Source organism: Saccopteryx leptura, chromosome 8, assembly GCF_036850995.1.
Source record: "Saccopteryx leptura isolate mSacLep1 chromosome 8, mSacLep1_pri_phased_curated, whole genome shotgun sequence".
In the NCBI taxonomy this organism is placed as follows: domain Eukaryota; kingdom Metazoa; phylum Chordata; class Mammalia; order Chiroptera; family Emballonuridae; genus Saccopteryx; species Saccopteryx leptura.
The window spans coordinates 4800080-4827919 of NC_089510.1; the positions used below are offsets into that span (position 1 = coordinate 4800080).

Sequence of the window (27840 nt, forward strand, 5' to 3'; positions counted from 1 at the left end):
AAAGATATCAACAATTCTTTTATTTCTACTTGATTGTTGGTATAAATCACCTAGTAGCCCATTATTGAAGTTCATACTCTGATGGAATATATATATTGTTTAATTAATACCTGAATAATCTAATAACCACCATGTTCTATGAATGACAGAATTAGGTACTACACATTCCATGTGTAAAGAAGTACTTCAAAGGGTTTAACAATCCTCCAGTATTAGAGTGAGTCTTTATATGTGTCTTTTTTTGAGACAGAATCATATTTTTAGTGAAATCCATTAAGAAAAATTAATAATATATTGTCTTGTGAACATGAAAATCTTAACTACTAGATGAGCTTATATAAAAGTTAAATACCAGTACTATTAGTTAATAAGAACATATTTTAATTTTCCTTGATAATATGAATATAGTGTTATATAAACATAATTGTAAAGGAAACTGAAGTTATGTTCATTGAAAACATTTTTGAATACACAATATACACATAATAACATGAGTTGTTACATAGGAAATTGCAACTAAATTGATTACAATAATGATAATCTTATATTAAATCATTTTAATTAATTTTATTATATAATTAAAAAGAAAGCCATCTATAAAAGAAAGTGTCATGTTTAAGTGTAAAAATTCCATGTCTTTTTTCCGTAATCCACAATGAAATATAAAACGTATAAAAGCATTTATAAGTAACTGATACAGAAAATAAACTCTAATTTGAAATGTGAAATCTTATAGCTGGAGCCTCCGGCCTCACAGTGTGGCTCACACAGAAGTCACTTCCATAGAAAAAGAGAAGACCCGCTGGAGGTCACTGGCACACGGGCCTCATCGGCGGACAGACCCCCTTTTCTGGGGAGACCTTGTTCTCTCAGGACCACACTCCTGCGCTCTGCTCTTGGCCTCCTCCTTTTTCAAAAAACATGAAGTCCTAAACAAGCACAAAACACAGAAATGAGTTTTCAGTAACAAAACCGAGATCGGTTCTCAGGTGCATGAGCGTCTGACGACACAGAGTGACACAGCCTCTAACCAGGAGGACAGACTGTGATGAGTAGATCTGGTCAAAGTCCACAGCATCAGCATTCCATTCTAATAGCGACTAGATCCTGCTACTGTATCACTTATCAACCCCGTGTAAAATTAATCAGTCCTTTGGTAACATCTGTACATGTCACATTTTCTCAAGTCCCTCGGAATGTTCCTCTTTGAACCTTTATTCCCAAACTATTTATATCCCTTCTCTAGTGACTGAAATACCATGTATACCTTTTAGATTTTTTTTTTCAGGGGAAGAAAGCTATTTTGAGTTAGCCGAAGTTGCGTAAAATTGTTGAACCGAGCATTACGTCTCTTCCGAACGTGTCCTCAGAGTCTCCGCTTGCCGCTCCCCAGCGGTGTCTCATTAGACCCTCTCTTCCATGACTTCATGTCCAGCCCAGTGGATTTCAATTTCACATCTATCATTTCTGTTTATCCGTTCAACAGACACAATTTAATCCTTATTTCCAATCACTTGCAAGTGCACTGTGACTATATCTCTCTTCAATCCATTTTCACACAGTCCCCAAGATCAACTTTTCTAGATTTTGGATTGATAATTATTTTCTTTAGACCTAGTTTAAAAATAATCATTTGGCTCTGGCTTCTTGGTGCAGTGGTAGAGCACTGGTCCAGCGTGTGGAAGTCCCGGGTTTGATTCCTACTCAGGGCACACAGGAGAAGCGCCCATCTGCTTCTCCACTCCTCCCCCTCTTGCTTCTCTCTCTCTCCCTCTCTCTCTCTCTTTCTCTTCCCCTCCTCTCCTGCAGCCATGGCTCGATTGGAGAAAGTTGGCCCTGACCATTGAGGATGCTCCATGGCCTCAGCCTCAGGCTCTAAGAACAGCGTGGTTGCTGTACAACAGAACTACGCCCCAGATGGGCAGAGCATTGTGCCCCGGTGGGCATGCTGGGTGAATCCCTGTCAGGCACATGTGGGAGTCTATCATTCTGCCTCCCCACCTCTCACTTAATAAGAAAGATATTTAAAAAAAAGTTAATGAAACCATTTTCAATATTTTCCCAATGTCTCTATACAGTTGCCCAGTCCTTAAAGCTCCCTTAGTAGAAGCCCCAATCCACAGTCATTTACTAATAACCCCACCCCCACCCTCAATCTCACATCCCATCCCTCCCGTCTCCCTGGAGGCACCACTTTGGTTAAACACCTCACTAAGGCCAAGGTCACATTTTACTTTTCATGTGACTCCAGACCAGCAGGAGAAAACGGAATTTCAGAGCTGGGATTCAATGCGACCCCCTCCCCCTCTTTGAGTAAAACCTATACGTTTCAGCAGGTCATTTAAGGGTATGCATCTTACTGAAACGTGTCAGACCGATGCTAAGGAAATAGCCAGGATCGGCCGGAACAGACTCACAATGAGGAAGCAGGCGCCGATCATCACAGCCTTCATTTTCACGTCCAAGTCCAGAGGGAACTGGATCCCAAAGTTGTCAGCGTCTGTAAATGCCTCTCGCACGAAACCGGTCCATTGCTTGGAGATCTTGCCAACCACGTTCTCTTCATCTAGAGATTTAATCTAAATTGAAAAGAAAAAAAAGATGATCTTGAAGAATTGTAGAACATTAATAATAATAGAATTACCTTCGGATTTAAAATACGATAAGACAAAATGTTACTAAACTTATGTACAATAATAAGTAACTATCACTCCTTAGAGGCACACATTTCTGTATCTATTTTTAGGCACAAAAAAAGTGTGTCTTTGCTACAAAGAACTTAAATGAAAGTAGTTTTACTAATATATTTAACATTTTATATTATGCTTTAAACAGATACTAACAAATCGTTTGAAAGGATCTAAAACAAAATTTAAACAGGAAAAGATGCAAATGTGAGAAGTGTCTTTGATGAAATTTCCAGAAGCCATCGGAACCAGAAGGAAGCTCAAGCCCCCTGTGACAGACGTGCTTTAAGACAGGCCAGGGAAGTTTACACAGGCGGAGGGTTTCCCAGTGAGGGGAGGGCGGTCCCCTCACTGTCCCTGGGCCCACAGGAAGCGCTCAGGGTCTCGGAAGCTGACTGGCTGTTCTGAGTGAGGGGCACATCCAGAGAGGAACTGGTGGGAGGTCACGGGTCCAGGGCCCCAGTGTCAGGACAACCGCAGGGGCGGGGACAGCAGAGGGGGAGGAGCCTAAACCATCTCTGAAGTGGATACTTCCGTCTAAGGAAAGCCCGGGGCCATCCTGAACAGCAGCACGATCGTAGCTGGACACGCGGACCTCGCCACGTGGACCCGGGCGCTGAAGGTAGCCACACTCCCCACGGTGTGGTCACGGCGGGTGGTGTCCACCCAGGAAGAGGGAAGTCCTTCTCAGATGTGCACGAGGTAGCACGTGTGCCCGCAGCACCTCTGAAGCCCCCGCTCTGGTTGGGCTCTGGGCTTGGCTGTGGGCTCGTCTGGCGGGGGGTGTCGGTGTGCAGGACACGGAGCCGGGACCTGACCCACGGGCGGAGGTGGGGCCGGGCTCCCGCTCTCCGGTGGGCAGGCACTCGGAGACCAGGGTCCAGGCATCGGTTCTGCCGCAGCTCTGGAATGAGTGAGCGAGTGTGGGGCCGGGCCGAGGCCAGCGTCCAGCCTGACCCAGAGCCATCCCGCGGCGCAAGCGCACATCCACGGGGCAGGGTGACCTGCAGGTCCGTGAACATGATAGACATGAGAACACAGGCCTGTCTGAAGCCCACTGGGCTTTAGGGGCTGTTGTTACACAACACCATTGCGGAAACAGACGAATGCAAATTCTGTTTTGACACTTCAGTGTTTGTCTGCTAACTGCTGTCATCTACGCATCTGTACCTGGGAATGAAATGTTACCTTTTATTTTGAAGTGTAGTTACTATTTCTAATTGATTAATTTTTGAGAGAGAGGAAGGAAGAGCAAGAGGGTGGACAGGAAAGCGAGAAAGAGAGAAACACCGATTTTTTAATGTTTGTGCCTCAATAATGTGACCTGTAGGGCGAGGCCATCTGTGGGAAAACTGCTGTAATGATATTGCTCAGGGTAGTAAGGGCGCAGATACACTGTGGTGTCTAATAATCCAGTTCAACAGAAAGACCCAGGAGAGACCACAGAGGGTGACAACTGGGTTGTCCGTCTGACGCCACCCTCCTGAAAACTCGCTTCGCTTAGTGGTCTGTTTGCAGCACTCACAGGGTCAGAGCTCCGGTAGAGGAGAGAGCCCGGCAGCCTGCGTCTCAGACTAGGGGGGGACGCCAGGCTTTGGCAGTCAGACGGACGGGACAAGGTCAGCGTTGTGTTCGAAATGGATGACACAGAGGGTGCCTCCCAACAGAACCGGCCGCGTGGACACGTTGATGCTTTGCTTCTGTGGGTGTGACTGCCCGGCTCTGCCTCACCTTTTCCGTTCACGTGGTCAACAGTGACGCTCAGAGAGAGTGGGAAGCACCTTTCTGACGGGAGTTAAATACATGAGCACACTGTCCCCCTCTTGAGACAATAGAGTACCCAAACTTATTTCATATACTTTAACCTCCCACTAAATTATGTTTTCCTCATATCTGGAAAGCAGATTCTATAAAACCACCACATCCCTTACCTCAAAATCAATATCTGCACAGCAGCTGCACACAAGACACGGACCGGTAATTTTTAGCACATCTTCTCTCTTCTCGTTTTGAACTGTAAACTTTGGCAGGCACGGGTGCCAGGTCTGAGTAACATAACCCACTGGCACACCCGGAGGAGAACAGATTTCTATCTACAAAAGCAAAAGAGCATGGATACATGATAATAATAATGTCTAGTAACAACTCTCGTTTATGGAATAGTTTCTAAGTATCAGCCACTGTTCTGAGCACCACCTGATTTATAACATATGTAACCAGGTTAATGTTATTCTTCCTCTTTACAGAGAAAGTAACTGGAGAACAGAGACGTGAACCAATGTGCATAGGATGCCCCAGCTACAAAGTGACAGGGAGGAGAGGCTGCAGCACGGACTCTGCCCCTGAGCCCTGCTCTGCTGACCTCCTGCATTTTTAAATGTCCATACTTGTGAAATGTGTCTCAATCTTTAAGGAACTCTTTTCTCAAACTCCTTTAAAGGCAGTGGTTTAGATGTGTGAACAGAGCCCAGAGAGGCACATGTCTGTTCTCTTCCTCACTCTGCTCGCCACATACTCCTGGACTTCTACTCAGGACAGTGTCCGTGGATCCCTCCCTCTGGCTCTGGCCAGGATTGCTGGTCATTCCATGTAAGGGACTTCACCGGGTGCCTGAGCTCAGCTGTCCCCAACGTCGGACTCTGAGCAGATGCTCAGTCCCCTGAGACAAACTTCTCAGGGACATGGGACTAACTGGTCACAGCTTTTCCTGCCTTCCTTTCTGCCCAAATGGTGCTCACGCATATCTCAGGGCCTGGTTTTTAGAAAGTCTCGTTTGACTATACAGGAAACAAGGGAAAGGTCAAATTCTCATTGAACTCCTTTAAAATGAGCGGGTGGAGTTGCTCCCTGACCTGCTGAAGGCAGCAGGGACAGCAGCAGCTGGAACACCCCAGCGGTCTGTACAGAGAGATGACCTCTCGGCCCATCAGGTCCAGGATCTTCATGGTGAAAGGCCTGTTAGACCCGCAGCAGTTCCGGGTACAGCAGTCAGTGTCCTCCACGGCAAAGTAAATCCTCTGGCCCAGGCTGTTCTTAATCTCGTATTTGTTATTGGTTTCAAAACCCACTAGGACTGAAAACAGAGAAGCACACTGCTGTGACCATCCCGTCAACAAGACTCCTGAATCCATCCTAAGATACTCTGATAGCTACTTGTATCATTTCTAGAGGACGCTGCCTTCCACAGGGAGAATGGAAGGGAAAGGAGTGTGGACAGGACCCAGACGGAGGAAAAAGGCAAAGGAGGAGAAGAGGAGGAGAAGGCACGGAGGAATAGACAATGAAGACTCCTGACATGCGATGTGGAGAAGGAGACTATCTTCCTAATTGCACGGACTCCTGACAGAAAGGAAGACGCGCTTAGGGCCGGGCCTGCCACAGACGGCCATGGTCCTGCTAGGTGCGTGCAGAACGCGTGCCCGTGCTCGGTACAGTTCTCAGACAGCCGTCAGGGACGGAGGAGAGGATGCCTGCTGGGTTGGTGCTCCGGGAGAGAGTGGGTTCCATCAGCTGGCTTGAGATTTGTTTTACACCAGGCTGACGGCTTATCATCTTGCTCCGGGTGAGGGAGGGTAATGAAGGCATCTACTCTCCATGCAGGCGTGCAGAAAGGGAGAGTGAAAGTGGAAGGTGGGTGAGAACCTCACAGGGGGCCCGGGGCACCCCTGGTGAGCGCAGCCATCTTGTTCAGATGTGGGAGGAGGTAAGAGCAAGGGGGAGGGTGACTGGCATCCAGGCGGCTACTCACAGAATGTCTAGACCACGGGCACCCTGAGTGATGTCTCCATTGAGAGAGGCTGATCTCCTCACTGGGGAAAGGAGATACGGCAAATACTGACAGCACCTGGTGTCTACAGGAGTCTGCCCAGAGCAAACCACATACCGGACACTGCTCCTTGCTTAGAGCCAGGCAGGAGCTATTCATGGTGCCACGTGTCCAGAGCTCTCATTAACTTAGGACATGGGATGTCACAAGCCACCCAAAAAACAAGTGACTAAAAGAAATCTATGGATACAAAGGATTCTCTACAATATGTGTGGATAGACTTTCATCCATATGGAGACTTTCATCCATATGGAGACGTCTTGCACAAATTTTAGCACCATGAGGTCCTTTAATGTCTTTTCTCTGAGTCACACAGGCTTTGTTATCTAAGCGCTTTGTTGACTAGCTTAATCTCAAATGCTTCAGCCTGTTTATCTAGAAAATGTAATCAGCAGGCTCACAGTCTCTAAATTCCCTTCTAGTTATTTAAACAATGAAAACAAACAAAATAAATACATTCTGTGACTGTGTTTATTGTCAATTAAGTTCTGGGGAAATGTGTCTTTCCTAGTCTGAGTCTAAAAAGAAACTGAGTTATATTCATTATTTTATTCATAATGTTAAAATGAAGACTTTCAATTTGAGACAAAAAAACGTTAAAGGCATTCCTTTTAAAAACTAAAGAATAACTAATATTTGTAACATACTTTATATTTTATGATTAATACATAATATTTTAAATATATATATAAAAGTTAGAAATATAAAAACTATAAATGGGGTAATGTATATTGCATAGGGTCTTTTGGGAAGGGTTCATATTCTCAAAATGAAATTTCATAAAGTAAAACATTTTTGAAAAATTCAGAAAACAAATTATCCCAATATGATCTCCGTTCCAGGAGCTGAAACTTAGTTTAAACAAACTAACAATAGTGAGAACATTGTACATTTCTAACAATGTTTATGGTAAGTACTCTAAATGCAATAGATAACAATGATATAGTTTAACCAGATCTTCTATTGTGTAGTGTAATTCACATTATAATTTCCACTACTGCAAAGAAACTTTGCAGAGAGGTGAAGAAGTCTTTAATAGATACATTCTAACATCCAGCAGAGTTCTCATTTAACTCTATACTTAGAAAAAAAGACAGGCTAGTTCATGAATGCCTCTAGGTTCTCTCTCCCCTGGCAGGAGTTCTGAAAATTCTAGTGACTTCCCTAAGATCACTTTGACCCAAGGAGCACTGGACTCAAGGGACATCCGTTAGGGTCAGGCCCAGTCTATGAGGAAGAGTGCTATTTTAGAAAGCCAGACCTCCAAGCCTGCTGGTCAGCCTCCCAACCCAAGTGCTAATCCTCAGCCCACGGCAAAAAGGTTTGACAGCGTCGTCCACAGAACTGCCAAGAGAAACTGCGGGCAGGAATGGAATTTTCCAAATATACCCATCCCAATTTAAAAAGGAATAATATTATTCATTTTGGAAATAGACTAAGGTAACTGGACTATTAATTCTTTTTTCATCGGGGGGACACTGGGTAATAAAAAATACAGGTTTCAGGAGTACATTCTGTAATGTGTCATCTGCTTATGGTGTCCTGTGTTCACCACCCCAGGTCCGGTCTCCTCCCCTCACGGTCATCTCCCCTTCACCCCCTTCCACCTCCTCCCACCCCCTTCCCTCTGCTCATCCCACACTGTTGTCTGTGCCTATGAGGCTTATTTCTTTGCTAATTCCATCAACCTTTTCCAGCCAGACCTCAATCTCCAGGTGATCACATATTGGAGAGAAAAGAGCTGAAGTGATAGGCGTCAGGGCAAATGACCTATCTGCCACTCAAGTGCTTTCCAGAGAGACGGGGAAGGGACAGGAAGTGCTGGCTGGTTTCCCTCTAAATTGGGGTCTGCGTCCTGAGGGCAGAGGCCCAGAGAAACAGTATTTTACCTCCACTCCTAACTTCCAAGGAGCTTTTGAGGGTCATCATCATTTCATTGTCAGGATGAGAGACTGTTTGTAAACAACCAGGCTTAGTCATTCCCATCAATGAAAGTGTTATATCTGTGGTGATTGATATGCCTTTATCTGCACAAACGTCTTCTCTTTCAAGAAATACAATCAATACAATTAATACATACCTTCCAGAAGCTCAACTTGCTGATGAATCAGTACCTGATCTATCTATTATAGTAAAAAAAGAAAAAAAAAGTTAAGGTGTAAATTATATATCATGTTTTATCAAATTCACAATAGTGCTTTTATATTCTAGAGAATACATGTAATCAATTAATATTTACCATTATTATCAATATTTAATAATAGTTTATATGACTTCAAGGTATAACTAAAATTAAAATGTTTTTACTTAAAATAGCTATTAGCAGTAAATGGTTTTATCTTTTTATTTTAATTCCTAACTAATTATTTGGTGTTGGAATTAAGGAGCCCAGGATACAAAACCAATGTCCCAGAAGTAAAAAGGTCATTCTCATTCATGTGACATTCTGATGCTGAGCAAATGATATTACTTCTCTAGATCTCAGCCTCCTCTTCTGGAAAACAGTAATGATTATATCACCTATATATGATGGCTTTCTGAAAGGGTCAAGTGAGTGAATACTTGTGTTATACTTAGGAACCAAGCCTGGACATGGTGCTTCATAAATGCTTGCTCTCAGGTCTTATCACAGATATTCAAAATCACAGAACACACAATTTCCTAAGCCATCTGCAGTTTGCTTTCAAAGTAAACCTGACCCCAAAGATTTCAAATCACTTGTTAGCAAAAAACAAAACAAAACACGTTTTACCATTTCAGACTTCTGTGAACTAGTCGTTTGTTAACATGATTACGTAAACCGAAGGCACAGTTTTCTTTTATAGGCTGTTTTATGTATTTGAAATTACCTGAGTTAAATATTCCAGTCCTGGTGGACAGCCTGGTGGAGATGCCGGTGCTGGCATCCATGGCACCCCTGCAGGTCCGCCTGGCTGATTATACACCGGCTGGTGTTGGACAGCAAAGCCCACTGGACCAGTGCTTCCATAGCCAGGTGGTGGGATGGGGTAGCCGGCCTGGGGGCCAGGATAACCTGCCTGAGGTCCGGGATAGGCCCCCTGGGGGCCAGGGTAGCCAGTATGACCTGGAGGTCCTGAAGTAGAGACAAGTGGAATAATTAGTAACTGCACTGAGAAATGGCAACATCAACTCTTTGGGATTACCCCAGCATCTATCACAAAGAGAAATTTCAGGTCAGGATGCCTGTTTCTATGAAGATGAAAGATCATGGTTTTTTTTTATCTTTTAGCAAATTTCCAGTAAAATATTTGTGGTTTCACAGACACTTCTATTTTGAGAGTTTTAGGTGGAATAGAGTTGGCCCAGGCCTTCCTCTAACATTCAAAACTCAGATGAAAATATGCTTAAAACCCAAGAAAGTGAAAGAAAATCAACAATGATGCAAAGTCACTTGCATAAATGTTCTGGAATGCCTTCACGGAAAAGAGAGGTGACATCCAGTAGAAGGCCCCAAATAAAGGCTCTGAGCTAGGATTTCTAGGACCAAAGCACTCTGTGAAAAACAGTAATGATACTAGTTTTGGGCACTGTAACAAGTGGTTTACCCTACGCGTTAGATCCAGGACTGGTTTTGCTCCCTCGAGGCATATTTGGCAAGATCTGATGTGTTTTCAGCTATTACAGCTAGATGAGGGGGGGGGTGATACTCAGATCTGGTGCATAAAGGCTGGAATGATGCTAACTATCCTAAAATGCCCTCAAACAGCACCCTGAAGAAAAGGAATTATCTACCCTAAAACACTACAGTGCCACTGTTGAGAAATGCTGGTGGAGAGGGGAAGGCGTATCATGTCTTCCAGGACTGTCGGTGATTTTCTGGTTAAAAATTCCCCGGAGTTTTAATCCATTGGGATAGTACGTTCCTGAGACTCTCCCCATGGGAAAAAAAAAATTGCACTACAATATTTAGGTCACACATTTATAAGTCACCATTTAGCATCCTGAGCTATCTGGAAATATAATTTGAGAAACAAGGTAGGTAAAAATTTATATTGGGCAACATTGTCTCCAGTACTTAATACGCACCGTGTCCACTGTGTATACTCTGTACTCCACGTGAATGCCTGAATACCACAGGTGTACACCCTGTACTCTACGTGACTTTGACAAGCACACACTCCATGTTCCACGTGAATTTCACAGGGGTGCACTCTGTGTTCTATGTGGCTGTTCCACGTGAATTTCACAGGGGTGCACTCTGTGTTCTATGGGGCATTCACAAGCTTTTATAATTCATTCCTTCTGCAATGAACAAATATTTACAGAGGATCTATAATCTGACTGTTCTAGAGTCAGACACTACAGCTATTAGAGAGGCCACCAACTGTCATGGGGCTTGCAGGCAACTTTTGAGAGAAAGAAAATAAGTTTTTAATAAAAGATTTCAGGTTGAACTGATGGAGAAAATACCTGGGGAGAAGAAAAGGCATCTGTAAATAGGAAAAAGTTAAGTTGAGAAAAAGAGAAAAGCTTAGTGTGTGACCTGGTGAGTGATGCTCTCAGAGGAAGGAGCACTAAGTGCAGAAATCCCCGCTGCAGGGCTGAGCTGGCAAGTCTGAGAGAGAGAGGAACATCGTAGGGAGAGAGAGAATAGAGAGCTGTCAGTGAAGAAACAGACTCATCTAGGGAGCCCCTAGTAATTTGGATTTTACTCCATGTGACTGAAGGCAGGAGAGGATTTCAGCAGAAGAGGGAGTTAGTTCCCAGATCTGATTCCTATCAGAACAAGCTGTAGGAGTGCCCAGCACTGGGACTTAAAATGAGACACAGAATAAATCCCTGCCCTCCTGCCTCATGGAAGAGGGAACTGGATACTCACCCTGACTGTAAGGAGATGCTCCACCACTGTGATGAATGGACTGGTGAGAATTGGAGAGAAGCCATTTGAAGAGAGGACCCCTGTTGTGAGTGTATTTGCAAAGGCAGCTGTGTGGCTGAGGAGGGAGGAAGGGAAGGATCAGGACAGCTTCCCTGAGGACCAGGGATAAAGAAGAGGAGCAGGCCAGTGGCACAGAAAGAGCATCTCAGAGAGCACCCTGCTCAGTCACAAACAGGAGCCTGTCACAGCAGAGAAGAAGGCTGTCCCCTCACAGTAGAGAGCCAGGATTAAGAGGCCCTGGAGGACAAGGCAGGGACGCCCCAGGACCTGGGGGCAAGTGAGACAGTGTGGCTCCAGCTGTAAAGTGATGGGAAGCCAGCAGAGGCTGACCCTGTCTGTAGTGTGAAGAGATGTGTGTTTTTCTTTTGTTTGTTTGTTTGTTTTTTGTATTTTTCTGAAGCTGGAAACGGGAGAGACAGTCAGACAGACTCCCGCATGCGCCAGACCGGGATCCACCCGGCACGCCCACCAGGGGCCACGCTCTGCCCACCAGGGGGCGATGCTCTGCCCCTCCGGGCGTCGCTCTGCTGTGACCAGAGCCACTCTAGCGCCTGGGCCAGAGCCACTCTAGCGCCTGGGGCAGAGGCCAAGGAGCCATCCCCAGCGCCCGGGCCATCCTTGCTCCAATGGAGCCTCGGCTGCGGGAGGAGAAGAGAGAGATAGAGAGGAAGGAGTGGGGGAGTGGAGAAGCAAATGGGCGCTTCTCCTATGTGCCCTGGCCGGAATCAAACCCGGGTCCCCCGCATGCCAGGCCGACGCTCTACCGCTGAGCCAACTGGCCAGGGCCGAGATGTGTGTTTTTGAAGAGCCAGTAGAAGTGGAGATGGTAAGGTTAATGGCATCGATCCAATCATCTCAGGGCTTGAGAGGAGGATGATTCATTATTTCCAAAATCAATGGATGAGCACATGGAATTACATGAAATGTGGTTATTTTCATTTATTCATGAAAATAACCACATTTCATGTAATTCCATATAATGCCCAGTTGATTTAACATATTATTAATACAATCAGCCGATATTTGTCATTTATTACTTGTAAAGCACTGTGCTAGGTGTTTTACAATAACTTTCCTTTATCTTTAAATAGAACTAAATTGGAAAATGGTATCCCCATTTTATGGATGAGAACTGAGGCTTGGATGTAAACTTTAAAATAAAAAATATTAAGATAAGAAAACTTTATTTTATTTAAGAGAACTTTAAAATAAAAAAAAACACCAACAACTATTAAGTACAGAAGCCAGAACCTGAAGCCTGATCAAAGCTCTCTATACCTGTTTCCTTCCTGCATAACAGAAACGATTAACAGTATTTACTTCATAAGGCTCTCTGAGAATTAAATGAGTTAATCCTCATTATGCAGAGGAAGCTCTCAATATTGTTGGCATCACTGTTCTATTAAGACTGTGCCATATGTGGCCTTGAACTAAAGGAATAAAACTGAGCTATTATTATTATTATTATTTTTTTTTTTTTACAAACTCTCAAGTCTGATGAAAACCATCCAAAATTTGGTATCTCTTACATTTAATTAGCTGGATTAGGTGGATTAAATCATTCTCCAAGTGCCTTGGATGACTATTCTCGACTTGCTAATAATTCTCTAAAACCAACCATAGAAGAATTGAGAAGAATGCTTCTTACCCTGGTTGAACATTAGACTAATGGGGGGGGGGGGATTTATAAAAAAAATAATACCAAACCCTGGGTCCCACTTCCTGAGCTTCTGCTTTAGTTATTTTGGGCTAGAGCTCTGACACTAGTAGTTGTGTTTTTTTTTTTTTTTTTAATTTTTATTGACTTTTAGAGAGAGAGAAAGGGAGAAAGAAACATTGAGTTGCTGCTACACCCACCCATGCCGCCACTGGTTGACTCTTGCATGGGCCCTCACTGGGTCGAACCCATATCCTTGGCACATTGGGTCAATGCTCCAACCAGCTGAGCCGCCCAGCCCGAGCCTGCCACGAGTGTTTTTCAGAGCTCTTAGGGAAGGAACACTCAAATGCAGACCCCATGGAGCGTATCACCTCAGAGCCTTGCCTTTGAAATCCCACAAACATTGTTCATAGTAGAACACAAAATGCACACATACACCCTTCCTTTCAAATCTGATGCCTTGGGGTCCTCAGTCCCCCAGATGGTCCCTCAAGGTGTGGGTGGCCTGCCTACTGGAATGCGAGGCAGGATGTCACGTGTGCGCTGGAGGAGAAGCTTCAGCCCAGGTCGCTACGCCCCTACTGCGTGCAGCTTCCTTTGAATCAGTCGCCTCTCTCCCGTGTCTCTCACCGAACACTATCAGCCTCGGTGACACGTGAGTCCGAAACCCTCAGGCTGAAACCTTCTACATCGGATGACCTGATCGCCATTTTCCCAAGAGGAGGAGAAGCAATACCATCTCTTTTTTTTTTTTTTTTTTGTATTTTTCTGAAGCTGGAAACGGGGAGAGACAGTGAGACAGAGCGCATGCGCCGGACCTGGATCCACCTGGCACGCCCATCAGGGGCGACGCTCTGCCCACCAGGGGGCGATGCTCTGCCCCTCCGGGGCGTCGCTCTGCGGCGACCAGAGCCACTCTAGCGCCTGGGGCAGAGGCCAAGGAGCCATCCCCAGCGCCCGGGCCATCTTTGCTCCAATGGAGCCTTGGCTGCGGGAGGGGAAGAGAGAGACAGAGAGGAAGGGGGGGGGGTGGAGAAGCAGATGGGTGCTTCTCCTGTGTGCCCTGGCCGGGAATCGAACCCGGGACTTCTGCACGCCAGGCTGACGCTCTACCACTGAGCCAACTGGCCAGGGCCGCAATACCATCTCTTATGTCATATGTGCATGTCAGGCTTTAAGTTCTGTGCAGCTCTCAATCCCTCTTGCTAAATGTAAACTCACGGCTATTTTTTTTTTAACTTATACCTTTAGTATCCAGTATGAGTCAAAATGACCTGAATGATATTTACGATAACACATCATCAACCAAAAGAGGTCAGGAACAGGGTTGCCAATTTTATTCCCGCACCTTTCACAAAGCTCACCACTATCATAAATAGACAGAAGACACACATGTGTCCACCCATGGGGGGAATACCAGCGGTTGGTTTATTCTGGTTCCGATCCTTTAAAACAGTGGTTCTCAAACTTTTTGAAATCGGGGAGCATTTAAAATCCTACTAGTAATTGTAGCCTCACTATATACAAATTTCTGAGAAATATGTTATGATAATTAAGTCAAATATTAAAGAAAAAAAAATAAAGTCCAAGCGTGCTTTTATGATAAATGAAATAAATACAACAAAATTAAATTTATTCTGACATTAAAAAACATTTTTATGTTACATTTTTTGAGTTATGCTTTTTAGAATTCATAAAAAAGAGGAATTAAAAAATAAAAAAATGACCAAAAGTTATGTTTTTATATAAATAGATACATTCTTAGTAAGATCTAGTAAATTCAGCAGGTCCCGGCGCAAATGGATTAAGTTTTTTCATTCTTGTGTTTATGAGAAACATGAGCCTGATGTGTCCTAGTGATTTCTTCAATGTTTGGGTGTATATTTGAAAGGCAAACTCTCATTTCCTCATCAATACATTGAAGAATTCCTCTCTTTTTACATATAATTGTGTTGAGTGCAGAAAACCCCCGTCATACATATTGTCTTAACTTTACACCAAACAAAGGATAGAAGAAACTTGCCTCCAGTCTTTCCGGGGAACATGGAGGGTAGTGTAAACAATTCAGCACCACAGTTTAACAGCCTTTTGCAACCCAATCAGGCAAGTAAGGTGGGGGTTGGGCAGACTGTCAGCTTACAGCCAATTCCCCACACCTCTGTCCCCCAAATATCTAACCTCCAAAAACCCTGTTGGTGTTTTGGTCCCGAACAGGCACATATTTTTCTGGAATACCATAAGGCACACCTGGAAATCTTCTAGGGCGCACCAGTGTGCCCTGGCACACACTTTGAGAACCGCTGCTTTAAACAGATGCCTTACCTTGGAACGCCCCCGGTGGATACTGAGGATGATACGGAGCTGGGAAATTGGCCCCTGGGTGAGTCTGCATATCTGTAATTGAAGGTGAGGTAAACGTCAGTTGGTTTCAGTGCAATCATATGAGAAAGAACACCGCAATGCCAGTTGACAGGAAGCTTCCCTTGTCAGATCTTGTGCTCTATTGACATGGAGCGGGCTCTTCCCTTAACAAAAGCTATAGCTGTGACCAGAATTATGTCTGCCTCTGAATCCTGCTGGAAACAAACTCCCTTTTGGATAAAATGAGATAGCTGAGCTACTAGGGTTGAACTTCTAGCTTTTGACTCTGCCTGAGGAGTGTTCACATCTGAATTTTGATTTTGATGGAAGTAGAAAAAAGATGATTTTAAAGCCACACGTAGAGTACAAAGAGATAAATAAAACGAGGAGGTAGTGAGGATGGGAATGGAAGGGTTATGGACGATTTAAAAGATACCTATGATCATTGCTCTAAGAATTATAAAAAATATTGAAAGTAATGCATACATATCTGTACTTAAATATGCGGTTCTTTTTCCCTGAGAGGGGGTAGAGATAGATGGACAGACTGACAAACAGAGACAGGAAAGAAGAGAGATGAGAAGCATTGACTGGCCTCACTTTGGTTGTTCACTGATTGCTTTCTCATAAGTGCATTGACCAGTGACCCCTTGCTCAAGCAGGGACCTTGGGCTTCAAGCCAGTGACCTTGGGATCATGCTGATGATCTCGTGTTCAGCGGGCAATGCTGTGCTCAAGCCGGATGATCTCGCACTCAAGCCGGCCGCTTTGGGGATTTCGGACCTGGGTCCTCCACGTCCCAGGTCAATGTTCTATCCAGTGCGCCACTGCCTGGTCAGTCAAGTGCCCTTTTCATGTCTCCTCTGGAGCTACTCTGAGAAGGTTGACCAAAGTAACTTCTACTCTTGGACTGATTCAGACCTAGAAAAATCATAGCTGACTTAACGACAGTTAAACTAACATATGAAATGTTACCTGCCAATCAGTGTGCCTTAAATAACATTCATATACGTACAAATGGTTCGGCATCCTGGTTGCTCATATTTGTGTTTCTCCAAGAATTCATTTGGCAGCCAGCCCAGTCACGGCCAGACAGGACAGCATCTTGTGTCGCCTCCTAGGTTAGGCTCCGGGGCTGAACTTACGGTCTAGTGGGACACCCGCATCTATTCCGTCCTCCTCTCTTTCCCACGACTCACTGTGAAGTCCTAAGATTCTTTCTGACTCATGGGGACATGGCATCAATACAGAAGAAAATGTAGGTCAAACTCTCCATCTGACCCATTTCCTCCATGTTTCTCTTTCATGAATGAGCCCTTTAAGATCGCTCGACAGAGAGGGAGTGTCAGTAGGAGGCTGGACCTCCCTCTTTCCTTTAATGGGCGTCATACTACGTTCAGCAGGATGGAGTCTGTTGGGCAAATAATATATATTATGCTCACTTTGTTAAAGATGGCGCTGCCCACATGGAAGCCCGTTGCCCAGGTGATAATATCAGTTGCCCTTCTTGCTTGGGATGGGCACGATTATGTTAATATGTGTTGGGGGAGGGCTCTCGCTCCAAAAAGTTTTACAAGGAAGAGAGATCACGTTGTTCCAGGGGAAGAGTGATTATGTTCTAGGAGGAGCCCATGTTGTAGGAGAGGAGAAAAAGGCCACGTGGAGGAGGGCAGGAGAAGCAGCCAAGATGGTGGAGTGCTGAAGGAGAAGCGAGTTTGTGCAGAGTTTGTGCAGAGAGAAGGAAATGGGAAACAGAGGTGAATACGGCTGGTGAGGTAGAAACCTTTGATTCTAGGAAACTTGGATAAGTCAGTGGCTTTGGGAGCCCTGAATGGAAAGGAAAGTGTTTTCCCACTGTGTGTATTTCTTGCTAGCTGGGTGCAAGCTAGGATTAAAGCTAATGGCCCACCAGTTCTTAGCTCCGTTGTTTCATTACCATCTGTTCGAATCAAATGCGAACCTGCATGGGCCAGGCGGCTGTGATGGTGGCTGTGGCCACTGGCCTTACAGAGTCTATGGAGACCGCAAATTCAGGCAACAGAGAATCACCTGCCTCTTTCGGGGCTTTTCCCTGGACAGCCACTGCAAGAACCTCGAAAGGTGTAGTTTGTTTTTTTATTCTGTTCTTGTTGTCTTTGGCTGTGCAAAAGCTTAGTTTATATAGTCCCATTTGTTTATCCTGTCTTTTATTTCACTTGCCCATGGAGATAAATCAGCAAATATACTGCTGCGAGAGATGTCAGAGAGCTTACTGCCTATGTTTTCTTCTAAGATGCTTATGGTTTCACGGCTTACATATAAGTCTTTTATCCATTTTGAGTTTATTTTTGTGAATGGTGTAAGTTGGTGGTCTAGTTTCATTTTTTGCAGGTAGATGTCCAATTTTCCCAACACCATTTATTAAAGAGGCTGTCTTTTACTCCATTGTATGCTCTTACCTCCTTTGTCAAATATCAGTTGTCCATAAAGCTGTGGGTTTATTTCTGGGTTCTCTGTTCTGTTCCACTGATCTATATGCCTGTTCTTATGCCAGTACCAGGCTGTTTGTAAAACTCAACATCAGGAAGACAAACAATCCAATCAAAAAATGGGCAAAAGAAATGAATAGACACTTCTCCAAAGAGGACATACAGATGATCAATAGGCATATGAAAAAATGTTCAACATCACTAATCATTAGAGAAATGCAAATTAAAACCACAATGAGATATCACCTCACACCAGTCAGAATGGCGCTAATCAACAAAACAACACAGACTAAGTGCTGGCGAGGATGTGTAGAAAAGGGAACCCTCCTACACTGCTGGTGGGAATGCAGACTGCTGTAGCCACTGTGGAAAACAGTATGGAGATTCCTCAGAAAATTAAAAATCAAACTGCCTTTTGACCCAGCTATCCCACTTTTAGGAATACACCCTAACAACACCATAGCACTGTTCCAGAAGGAGAAATGCACCTCCATGTTTATGACAGCATTGTTCACAATAGCGAAGATCTGGAAACAGCCCAAGTGTCCATCAGAGGACGAGTGGATTAAAAGGCTTGGTACATATATACTATGGAATACTACTCAGCCATAAGAAATGAAGACATCGGATCATTTACAACAACATGGATGGACCTTGATAACATTATACGGAGTGAAATAAGTAAATCAGAAAAAACTAAGAACTATATTATTCCATACATAGGTGGGACATAAAAACGAGACTCAGAGACATAGACAAGAGTGTGATGGTTACTGGGGGAGAGGGGGAAGGAGAGGGAGGGGGTGAGGTAAGGGGAGAGGCACAAAGTAAACCAGATAGAAGGTGACAGAAGACAATTTGACTTTGGGTGAGGGGTATGCACCATAATCAAATGTCAAAATAATCTGGAGATATTTTCTCTGAACATAATGTACCCTGATTTATCAATGTCACTCCATTAAAATAAAATAAAAAAAGAACCCCGAACAGTCACAGATTTCTGAAATGCTGTCCTGCAGCTGCTCCCTCCCAACCATTCCCTCTGTTTCTCAGCATCACGGGAGTGAGTGCCCGGCTCCTGCTGCTCCAGCTCCTGTGGCTCAGCTCACAGCCCCCACCCCCACCCTGAGCTGGAGGCAACCGTTCTGACTCCACAGGTGTCAAAACAACACACTACAAGTCTGGCTGGAAGACCTACCCTGAAGTGACATGTCACACAGTGCCTCTGAGCAAGTATACTAAAGATACACCTATGACCATGACCTGACAGATTCAAGAAATTAGGAGCTCATCATCTCTGGGATTTCGGTACCAGAGCAAAGATCCTGGTTTCAGAAATTTCAGCGGAAACTCATACAAAGAGAAAATATGTATGTCAATGGGCAAGTGGCCCAGTAGAGCCAAGAGCACAGAAATCACAAGTGGATAGTTTATTGCAGGAAATCACCCATCTAACCTTGGACCTCTCTGACTTGGATGGGGAAACTTGAGTTAAAAAGCCCCTGAGTGAATGTCTATCAGATGCAAACACCCAGAAGCTGTGTGAGTGAGTGACCTTTGTGCAGACACAAAGGAATGCATGTAAACTGGTTTTAGAAAATTAGCCTAGGGGTTCTAGATTGTCCCTTCCTTTGTGCTTATGAATTAGCAAAGAAAAAAGAAGGTACTGACCAATTTAGCCCTTTCTCCAAGTCAGCAAAACAGCCATTAGTCATTCTTCCCCTTGTCACCTGGTCTCCCTCCCCTATAATCCTGCTACCTCTGTTCTGCTTCTGATCAATAAAAGCTGAGGGAGAAAGACATTCAGGAGGTCTTCTTTGCCTCCCTTAGCAGACCTCCCTCTCTCTTCCTCTTGACATAAGTATGTGTGTCGAGTGGGTTTCTTCCACGGGACACTGGTCGCTCCCTGTGGGCTGGAGTACTACAGTTGATGAACTCACAGGAGTATCATGCTGTTGTAAAGGTATTTTATTTTTATTTATATATGTATATTTACATACATGTACACATATGTATTTATTTATACCCAGACAATTTATATATATAATAAAACTGAAGAGTTAAAAGCTGACTATGGGCGTGGCCAAAAGAATCGTTCTAAAGTGATTTGAAGCATCCTAAATTTTACAGCAAACAAAACAGCTTCATATTATTAGACAAACCCACATTTAAAAAGCTTTGAGTTTTCTGTGTAAGATTAAATAAATACAGCAAACATTATGAGGGAATCATGAAACTTCCTGAAGAAGAGCCTGGGTTTCTGGTCCTAATCAATGACGCCTCAGGCAGCAAAGCTGACGTGGTGGCGAGAGAGAAACACCTCTGGCTGTCTCCACAATGAGGAGGCGGAATCTAAATCCTTTCAGAACACAGGATTTTGTTTTCTCATAGTTTCCCCCATATGTGTCGCTTTATATTTTTAATCAAACAAGGTCTTTTGTTTTCTTTTTCTTTAAATATTTTTAATCAGACTTATTATATGTGTGGTCAATACCTAAATTATTTAGAATTTTCTTGAAAGAAAACAAACAAACAAACCCAGAACCTAATAGTTGGCATTTATTTAAAACTGTTCATGTGTGTATGTTATGAACTATGTATCAGGAATTGACGTGAGAATTTTATTACAGAGAACTGACATAGTAAATTTATTATCTGTTCATTAATATGATTTGAATAATTGTTATGCCTATGGAATACACATATAAAAGGGAAAAACTGATCTGGAAGAAATATAGTATAAATTATACAACATATTTTCCAATAAAGCCTAAGAAAATCTTCGGTTTATCGAAGGCTTTTTATTTTTAAAGGAAACGCTGGTGGTAGGAAATATCTATGTCTGTGTATCCAAGACTGAACTTGACTTTAGATTTGGGAGCGTAAAGAACACAAAGCAAATTATATCCTTTCAGAAACTGAATAAAACATCTGATGAACAATAAATGAACATATTTAACATCATAGAAGGAAAAGTAAATACTTAATTTACTTACCTTGTTTGTCCATGATTTAAAGCGTTCTGAAAAAGAAGAGCTGCTATTAATACATCCATTACAATTTTAAGGGCAAATATGACTGTTAGAACAAGATCTCTAAAAGTATACATTCTCATAAGATATTCCTCTCTTCATCTATAGTTTACCAGAATCTGGTCATTTCAACCCTTTTTTCTGAACCCTTTGCCCAGTGCTATGTTTCTGAGTAGGATTGCAGACGTGGGTCCACCCAGGTGGTGGACAGCTCAGGGCAGTGCTCCAGGTGGGATCCCACGTGAGAGGGAGCACGGTTAGCTGTCAGTCACACAGTTGCCAAATAGCTCTGCTAATTCCAAGTTGTGTGCACGGGTTCTTAATGTTACATTCAGAAAGGCCTGACCCTTTGTTCTTGGATTTACGACCTGCTATTAGCCAGAGAATCCACATTCAGGGGTTGTCATAGTTGTAGTACCGTGACAGTCCAACTGAAATTGTGTGTTTGGTTATTTCCACTGAAAAAATAGTAAATAATAATAAAATAATAAACACTGTACTCAGTACTTCTGCCTTCCAGTACTTTGACCTACTCTCTGCCTTCTCACTAGTTCCCAGTCACTATTCTTCCTATCTCTCCGCTTTAAATCCCAACCCCTATGTGCCTGTTACTGACAATGAACACATGAGGCCAAAAGTCTGGTGCCTGACTGTCTGATCTTAAACCTACACACTAGTATGAACGACCTTTCCCGGGCCCTCTCCAGTCTTGGCTGCTACTTTATTAACTCTTCCTATTGTGTCATCTTAAATGGTAAATAAAAATCAACTGATCCCTCTGTATCCTTTACTAAAATCTGATGCTCCCAAGAATAAAACCACATCCCTCCTCTCTTTATAATTTTATTTCTTTATTACTGTCTAAGTCGAATATTCCAACGATAGTCACCTGTTAATTCTATGTGCTCAAGAAATACAGCAGTCCGGAATGGGTTTACTTGGCCCTGGAATAAAGCAAAGAATTTGAGTTACTGATTGGACTTCCCGGGTTTTCCCAGAATAACAGTAACCCACGTGTTCATCAGCTAATCAGAAACCAACTGCTGTGGACCTCACCAGGTGAGAAGGACAAAAAGATCAAAATTTATGTTGTTCTTTTTTTTCCTTCAGTTACTCTAGAAGATGATCAACCAGCAAATAAACATTGTAACCAAAGTTGGCTAAAAGTTTTCATGGGCCACACTCAGGTTTCAGGTTCTGTCAAGAAAGGAACAGCTGAAGGAGACCCAAGTCTCACGCACGAAATGCCATGGTTACTTTTGTTAACCTCACATTTCCAAGCTCAAGGATTATACCTGAGAAGCAACACCCCTTACCTTAAAACCTGCTAAGGTATTTATGTTAATGATGCATGTACCCGTGTGTGTGCCAAGTAGAATAATATATTCGCAGACATATAAAATCAAAGGACTAAAGATGTGGAGTAGAATCAAATAGCATCCCTTAATCAACATGCTGGGCTGGACATCTCTAACGTTCTGATCTCTCCTCTGTTGCTCTTAGGACCGTCCCCTTTAATATAACTAGTTAAAAAAAACCACACAAAAACCTCCTATAGCCTTTAACCAATTTCACAGCAACTTTAAGGAGACTATTGTTTCCATCGTTCTCCACTCGCTTACCACGTCAGAAAGACACTCATTTCAAGGACAAATCCTAATAATATTGTACTTGGAGGAAGAACACAGACAAGTCCCCTTCTCTATGTGTATTGGGGGCAAGAGGGACTTTAAAATTATTAACATAAACATTTTTTTTGCCTAAAATTATAAAATATTTTTAAATTAAAAATAACTTTTCTTATATTTTGCTGTCTGAGCATGGGGAGTTCCAGGGCCGGGCAGAAAGAAGGAATGTGCCAGAAAGAGCGAATTCATGAAACAAACGCCGGGACTCCCGCTAGGAACAGGTGCGGGGCCGCTAAGCCGCGCACTGCAGTGAGCTCCCCTGGCCTGGCCCTGGGAGAACCGAGACTTGAATATTTGCCTTTCTCTCGTGGGGTCAGAGGTCATCCCGTCCTGGCTCGGAAGAGAAACTCAGTGGGCCCCCAAACAGGGCTCATTGGTTCATATTTGCTCTCTTCCTTTCTATTTGCTTGCATTATTTTGAATCTTATGCCACAGGCTTGTGAGGAGGACTATCTGTTGGGGAAAATACTGTGGGACAAACTCTGGGCCCTCGTTTTCCTGCAGGTTTTAACATTTTCGTTCTTACATAATATCTCAGGCACGGAAATGGTATGTCCTAAGCCTGTGAGAGCGAACCTTTTTATAAAAACCGCCCACTTTCGCAGAGCTGGTCACCCTGGTCCCTCCCGCCCACTAGTGGGTGTTCCAGCTTTCATGGTGGGCGGTAGCGGAGCAACGAAATGGTGCCGCGATTGGCCCACCATGAAAGCTGGACCGCCCACTAGTGGGCGGGAGGGACCAGGGTGACCAGCACTGCGAAAGTGGGCGGTTTTTATAAAAAGGTTCGCCATCACGGTCCTAAGCTCTGGTGCAAACTGTTAAGGAACGGTGGTAGCTGTGGGTGTGCCAGGTAGAAGAAAGGACTAGTGGATGGGAGATGGCCGCCATGGTCATCCCTGTCCACTCTCGTTTGCTGATTTCCAGACCTATTGATTTTTCTCAGACCTAATCACTCAGCTTTAGAAATGACTTCGCTGAGTCGGGTGAATTGATGAATGAGTAACACACAGTCATTGTTATTAAAGAATGCCTCACGAGTACTTCTGTGAGAAACAAATCCCCGTAAGACTTCCAAGAAAAGAAACTCTAATTTCTCCTGTACTAAAAAGAAAAAAGAAAAAATGTCTCCAATAAAGTCCTGTTACATAGAGTATCACTGGAATCGTCGTTACTTCAGGACAAATACGGAACTTCAAATGATAAACTTCTACCCCTGGGGAGAAGGCAGAAACAGTGCAGGGGATCTTCTGTTCTGGTTCCACAATTCATAATTACAGTGAATCCCCTTTCACCGTCTTTGGGGTCCTGAAATTTCGATCTCATTGCTTTCAAAAAATTATGAATGCAAAATCTGGATACCAAGGGGAAAGCATCCCTTATTTTGGAAAATCCCCAAACTAGCATGCCTACAAATTAGGCAAAACTAGATTTGAATTATTTATCCAAATTTGCTTCTTAATTGCCTAAGAACGAATCAGCTGACATTTTCCCCGCCTCAGAGTCCCAGGATGGAGACATCTGTTCTAAATTATATTTTTTTAGCAAGATGTTACTGCTCTAAAACCAGTCTCAGAATCCCACGTCTTTAAATTCCTATGAATAAGTGAGAAGGAGACACGAGGCTTGGGGGAGGGAAGAAACTGGGCACAGAAAGTGGAGAATACTTGCTGAGAGTTAAGTCGTGAATAAAATACATCATTTCCATGCTGTTCAGCTTCTGCTTGTAGGTCAGTTCTGTGCATTTAAAAAGCTTTTGTGACCATCAAAGGACAAAAATATCTCATTTGTCGAACTGCAGTGTTGATAAAATAAAAAGTAGAGCAAACCCAGAAGAGCTTACACAGAGGTCGATTCCACGAGTCCGCCATACGCACGGACAAAATTTTGGATGGAGATGGGGTGGCCCAGGATGCCTTATAAAAGGGGAGCACCTGGCGACTGGGAGTCGTCCTATAAAAATCTACTTCAGTATTCTATGTTAAAGAAAATAAAACAGCCTGACCAGGCGGTGGTACAGTGGGTAGAGTGTCAGATTGGGATGCGAGGGACCCAGGTTCAAAACCCCGAGGTTGCCAGCTTGAGCCCAAAAGTCACTGGCTTGAGCCCAAAGGTTGCTGGCTTGAAGCCCAAGGTCACTGGCTTGAGCCTAAGGTTGCTGGCTTAAGCAAGTGGTCACTCACTCTGCTGTAGCTTCCCCAGTCAAGGCACATAAGGGAAAGCAATCAATGAACAACTAAGGTGCCACAATGAAGAATTGATGCTTTTCATCTCTCTCCCTGTCTATCTGTCTATCTGTCCCTATCTGTCCCTCTTTCTGACTCTCTTGGTCTCTGTCCAAATAAATAAATAAAACCATTATGTCCAGAACAACTTTGGGATAGCGTTTTAGAGTAAACTTTAAAGAATAAAAAGTCTATATTACATCAACAGGGACCAACTGAGAGAGGGGTGGCCAAGGGTGGTCTACAAAACTAACAAGCACACCAAAAAGACAAAAGCAAGCAGAACTGAACTTTAAGTCAGTTAGGCTCGTGTGTTGCTTTATTCTTGCTGTGACGCCCTTCCTGACAACTCCGAGCTCCTTCATAAATCTGAGTGGTTTCCTGGCTTCCTTCTACACGAGGGAGGTAAGAGCAGAGCAGGAATGGTGGCTTAAGGTTGGGGCGCTCACTAACTAGCTGAATTAAAATGAGTCATGTACTTGACTCAATAAAAAAAAAAAGTCTCCGAAATTGTCCAGTTCCAGTAAAATGTCTTAAAAGACTGTTTATGGTATCTTTCTTATAAATTTAAAACTTACTTATGGCCAATTTTGTTTTTAATAGGCCAGGCTACACTCCTTTGTAAACACTTACAAAATTCAAAATTTGGAAAAGTAAAGAGCACCGTTGTTAGTACTGATTAGCTACAGTACTTCGGCTTTTTCAATTTAGCATTATTTAAGAGAACCCTGTAGAGCGTGTGTACATTCTATATATGTACATGTATAAATATTGTGTAAATAGATGCACATATATATGTACAGATGGAAATATTGTTTAAATATTTACTTGGTATAAAGCTTGTGCCTTTTTCTTAAAGACTATTGATGGAAGGCATAGAGCATAGCATGTAAAGCACCATAAAAATCAGAATGACAGACAACAATATGTTATTATTACAAACACTCTAAGAGCTATAAATAAATATAAGGGTGCTATGATAAAGAGTTATGGGGCACCAGGCTGGATGGTGGGTAAGGGTAAGGCAGTGTGTTGGAAGAGTAGGTGTCTGGAGGCATCACAGACAGAGGGAACATAGGTGTTAGTTCAGCGACGGAGGGAGCTTGTTTCATTCAGGGAAAGGAAAGGTCTGTGGGTTACAGACAAAGTGGGAGAGATCGTTACACTCGAGGATGGAGAGGTGACAGGAGACAGTTCCCACACGGTCACTCTTAGCCAAGGTCAGAGCAGAGCCAGTCCAGGACAAGGCATCTAATTGGTCTTCTTGATTCAACAATGTGTGTACAGCTATCATTAATAAGTCAATAAATGACAAGTGTCGGCATGGGTGTGAAGGAATGGGAACTCTCACGAACTGCTGGTGGGAATGTGGGAACGCAGATGGTGCGGCCACTGTGGAAAGCAGTCCGGAGTTACCTCAAAAAATTAAAAATGGAACTGCTTTATGACCCAGCAATTTTACTTGAGAATTTATCTGAAGAATCCTGAAACACTAATTTGAAAGAATCTATGCACCCCTATGTTCATTGAAGCATTATTTACAACAGCCAAGATCTGGAAGCAGCCCAAGTGCCCAAGGGTAGATGCGTGGATAAAAAAGCAGTGGTGTAGTTACACAATGGAATTCTACTCAGCTGTAAAAAAGGAGGACATCTTACCCTTCGTGACAACATGCATGGACCTGGAGAGCATTGTGCTGAGTGAGATTAGCCAGTCAGAGAAAGACAAGTAACCTATAATTCACTCGTACGTGGAATCTAGTGAACAAAATGAACTAACAAGCAAAATAGTGACAGACTCAGAGATAGAGTAGGTTGACAGCTGTGTGTGTGTGTGGGGGGGGGGGGCTGGATGAGGAGGATGGAGGGATTAAGCAAAAAAGGACAAAAGAATCTCATGAACAGGACAACAGTGTGGGTGACTGCAGTGAGGGTCACCGTGGAGGGTATGGGATAAATGGTGACGAAGACTCAGACTCGGGCTGGGCAGCTGACAACGCAAGACAGTGTACCGAAGATGTGTTTGTAACCTTGTGCACCTGAAACCAGTATGATTTCGTTACCCAGTATCACTCTAATAAACTCAATAAAAAAAAAGAAAGAAAGAAAGAAAAACGCCATGGGACCCAGACAGTAAGCTCAAAGAAGCGGGTACTTTGTCAAATATTAAAAACAACAAAAACTGGACTTTTACTCAGGACTAACGCACAAATACATGTCAGACTCTTACTCTAGTACTCTTACTTAATCGCTACACAATTTCAGAGGTGAGGTCAGGAAGGAAGGTCTGAGGAAATTGGCTCAGGGTCTCCAGAGGCAGAGTTGAAGTCAGGCAGGTGGAGACCTGAGGTAATGCCTCGGCCTCCAGGCTACAAACAGCTTCTTATCTTTCCCACTGTGGGGTTCCGAGGAGCCACACCCCTACTTAGTATTTAAAGTAACAGCTAGCGGACTGTCCTTATTAATCAGCCAGGGGCCCAGGTTCTCACCACGATTTAAGGGGCTGTGAGGACACCCAGCTAGGGGAAGCCAGCCTGCGGGAGGTTTCAGGGAGGGGCTCCGTGTCCTGGGCACCGTTCCTACTGGCCAGGGCACCACCTGGCCTGAGGGGGCCCCTTGCTGAGCCCTCGGTCCACTTCCTGGTGGCGTCTTCAGGCCGCTGAGACCCCCCTGCCCCACACAGGACCCACAACCTCAGCGCAAGCGCAACCCACCAGCCGTCCCGCCCGGGGTGACAGCCCCCCCGGGGTCCCGCGCCCGCGCCGGGGGACGCACGCCGCCCACCCACCTGCGGCTGCTGCTGCTCCTGCTGCTGCTCCGGAGCCGCGCTGCGCGGACAAGGACTCGTCACCCAAGCCTCCCCGGTGTCCAGCTGCGCGGCCAGTGACACAAGCCTACCCTGAGTCACCACCAGGAAGGGGCCTTCCAGCGACCTGGGCGGGGGAGCCGCGCCTCCGAGTTTCGTTTCCCGGATCCTCCGTGCGCAGCGGGCGCTCG

General features: G+C 44.1%; 1 protein-coding gene across 1 annotated transcript; it reads right to left on the reverse strand.

Annotated features, from left to right (window-relative positions):
* On the reverse strand, positions 1–27840 carry LOC136379780 (phospholipid scramblase 1-like). The gene is made up of 10 exons (XM_066347332.1): positions 27632–27840; positions 21824–21878; positions 20899–20924; positions 15396–15467; positions 9363–9607; positions 8594–8636; positions 5540–5760; positions 4619–4780; positions 2418–2579; positions 1–929 (listed from the first exon to the last, which is right to left on the reverse strand). Exons 3-10 carry the CDS (start codon positions 20909–20911, stop codon positions 870–872), a joined length of 978 nt encoding a protein of 325 aa, XP_066203429.1. The 5' UTR covers positions 20912–20924; positions 21824–21878; positions 27632–27840; the 3' UTR covers positions 1–869.

What these genes read in the sequence shown, in the direction of transcription:
- LOC136379780 (XM_066347332.1), bottom strand. An exon ending in GCAAGTTGAGCTTCTGGAAG is followed by an intron (nt 5,761 to 8,593) that starts GTATGTATTAAT and finishes CTCTGTTTTCAG; the next exon opens with TCCTAGTGGGTTTTGAAACC. An exon ending in GTGCAGATATTGATTTTGAG is followed by an intron (nt 2,580 to 4,618) that starts GTAAGGGATGTG and finishes TTTTCAATTTAG; the next exon opens with ATTAAATCTCTAGATGAAGA.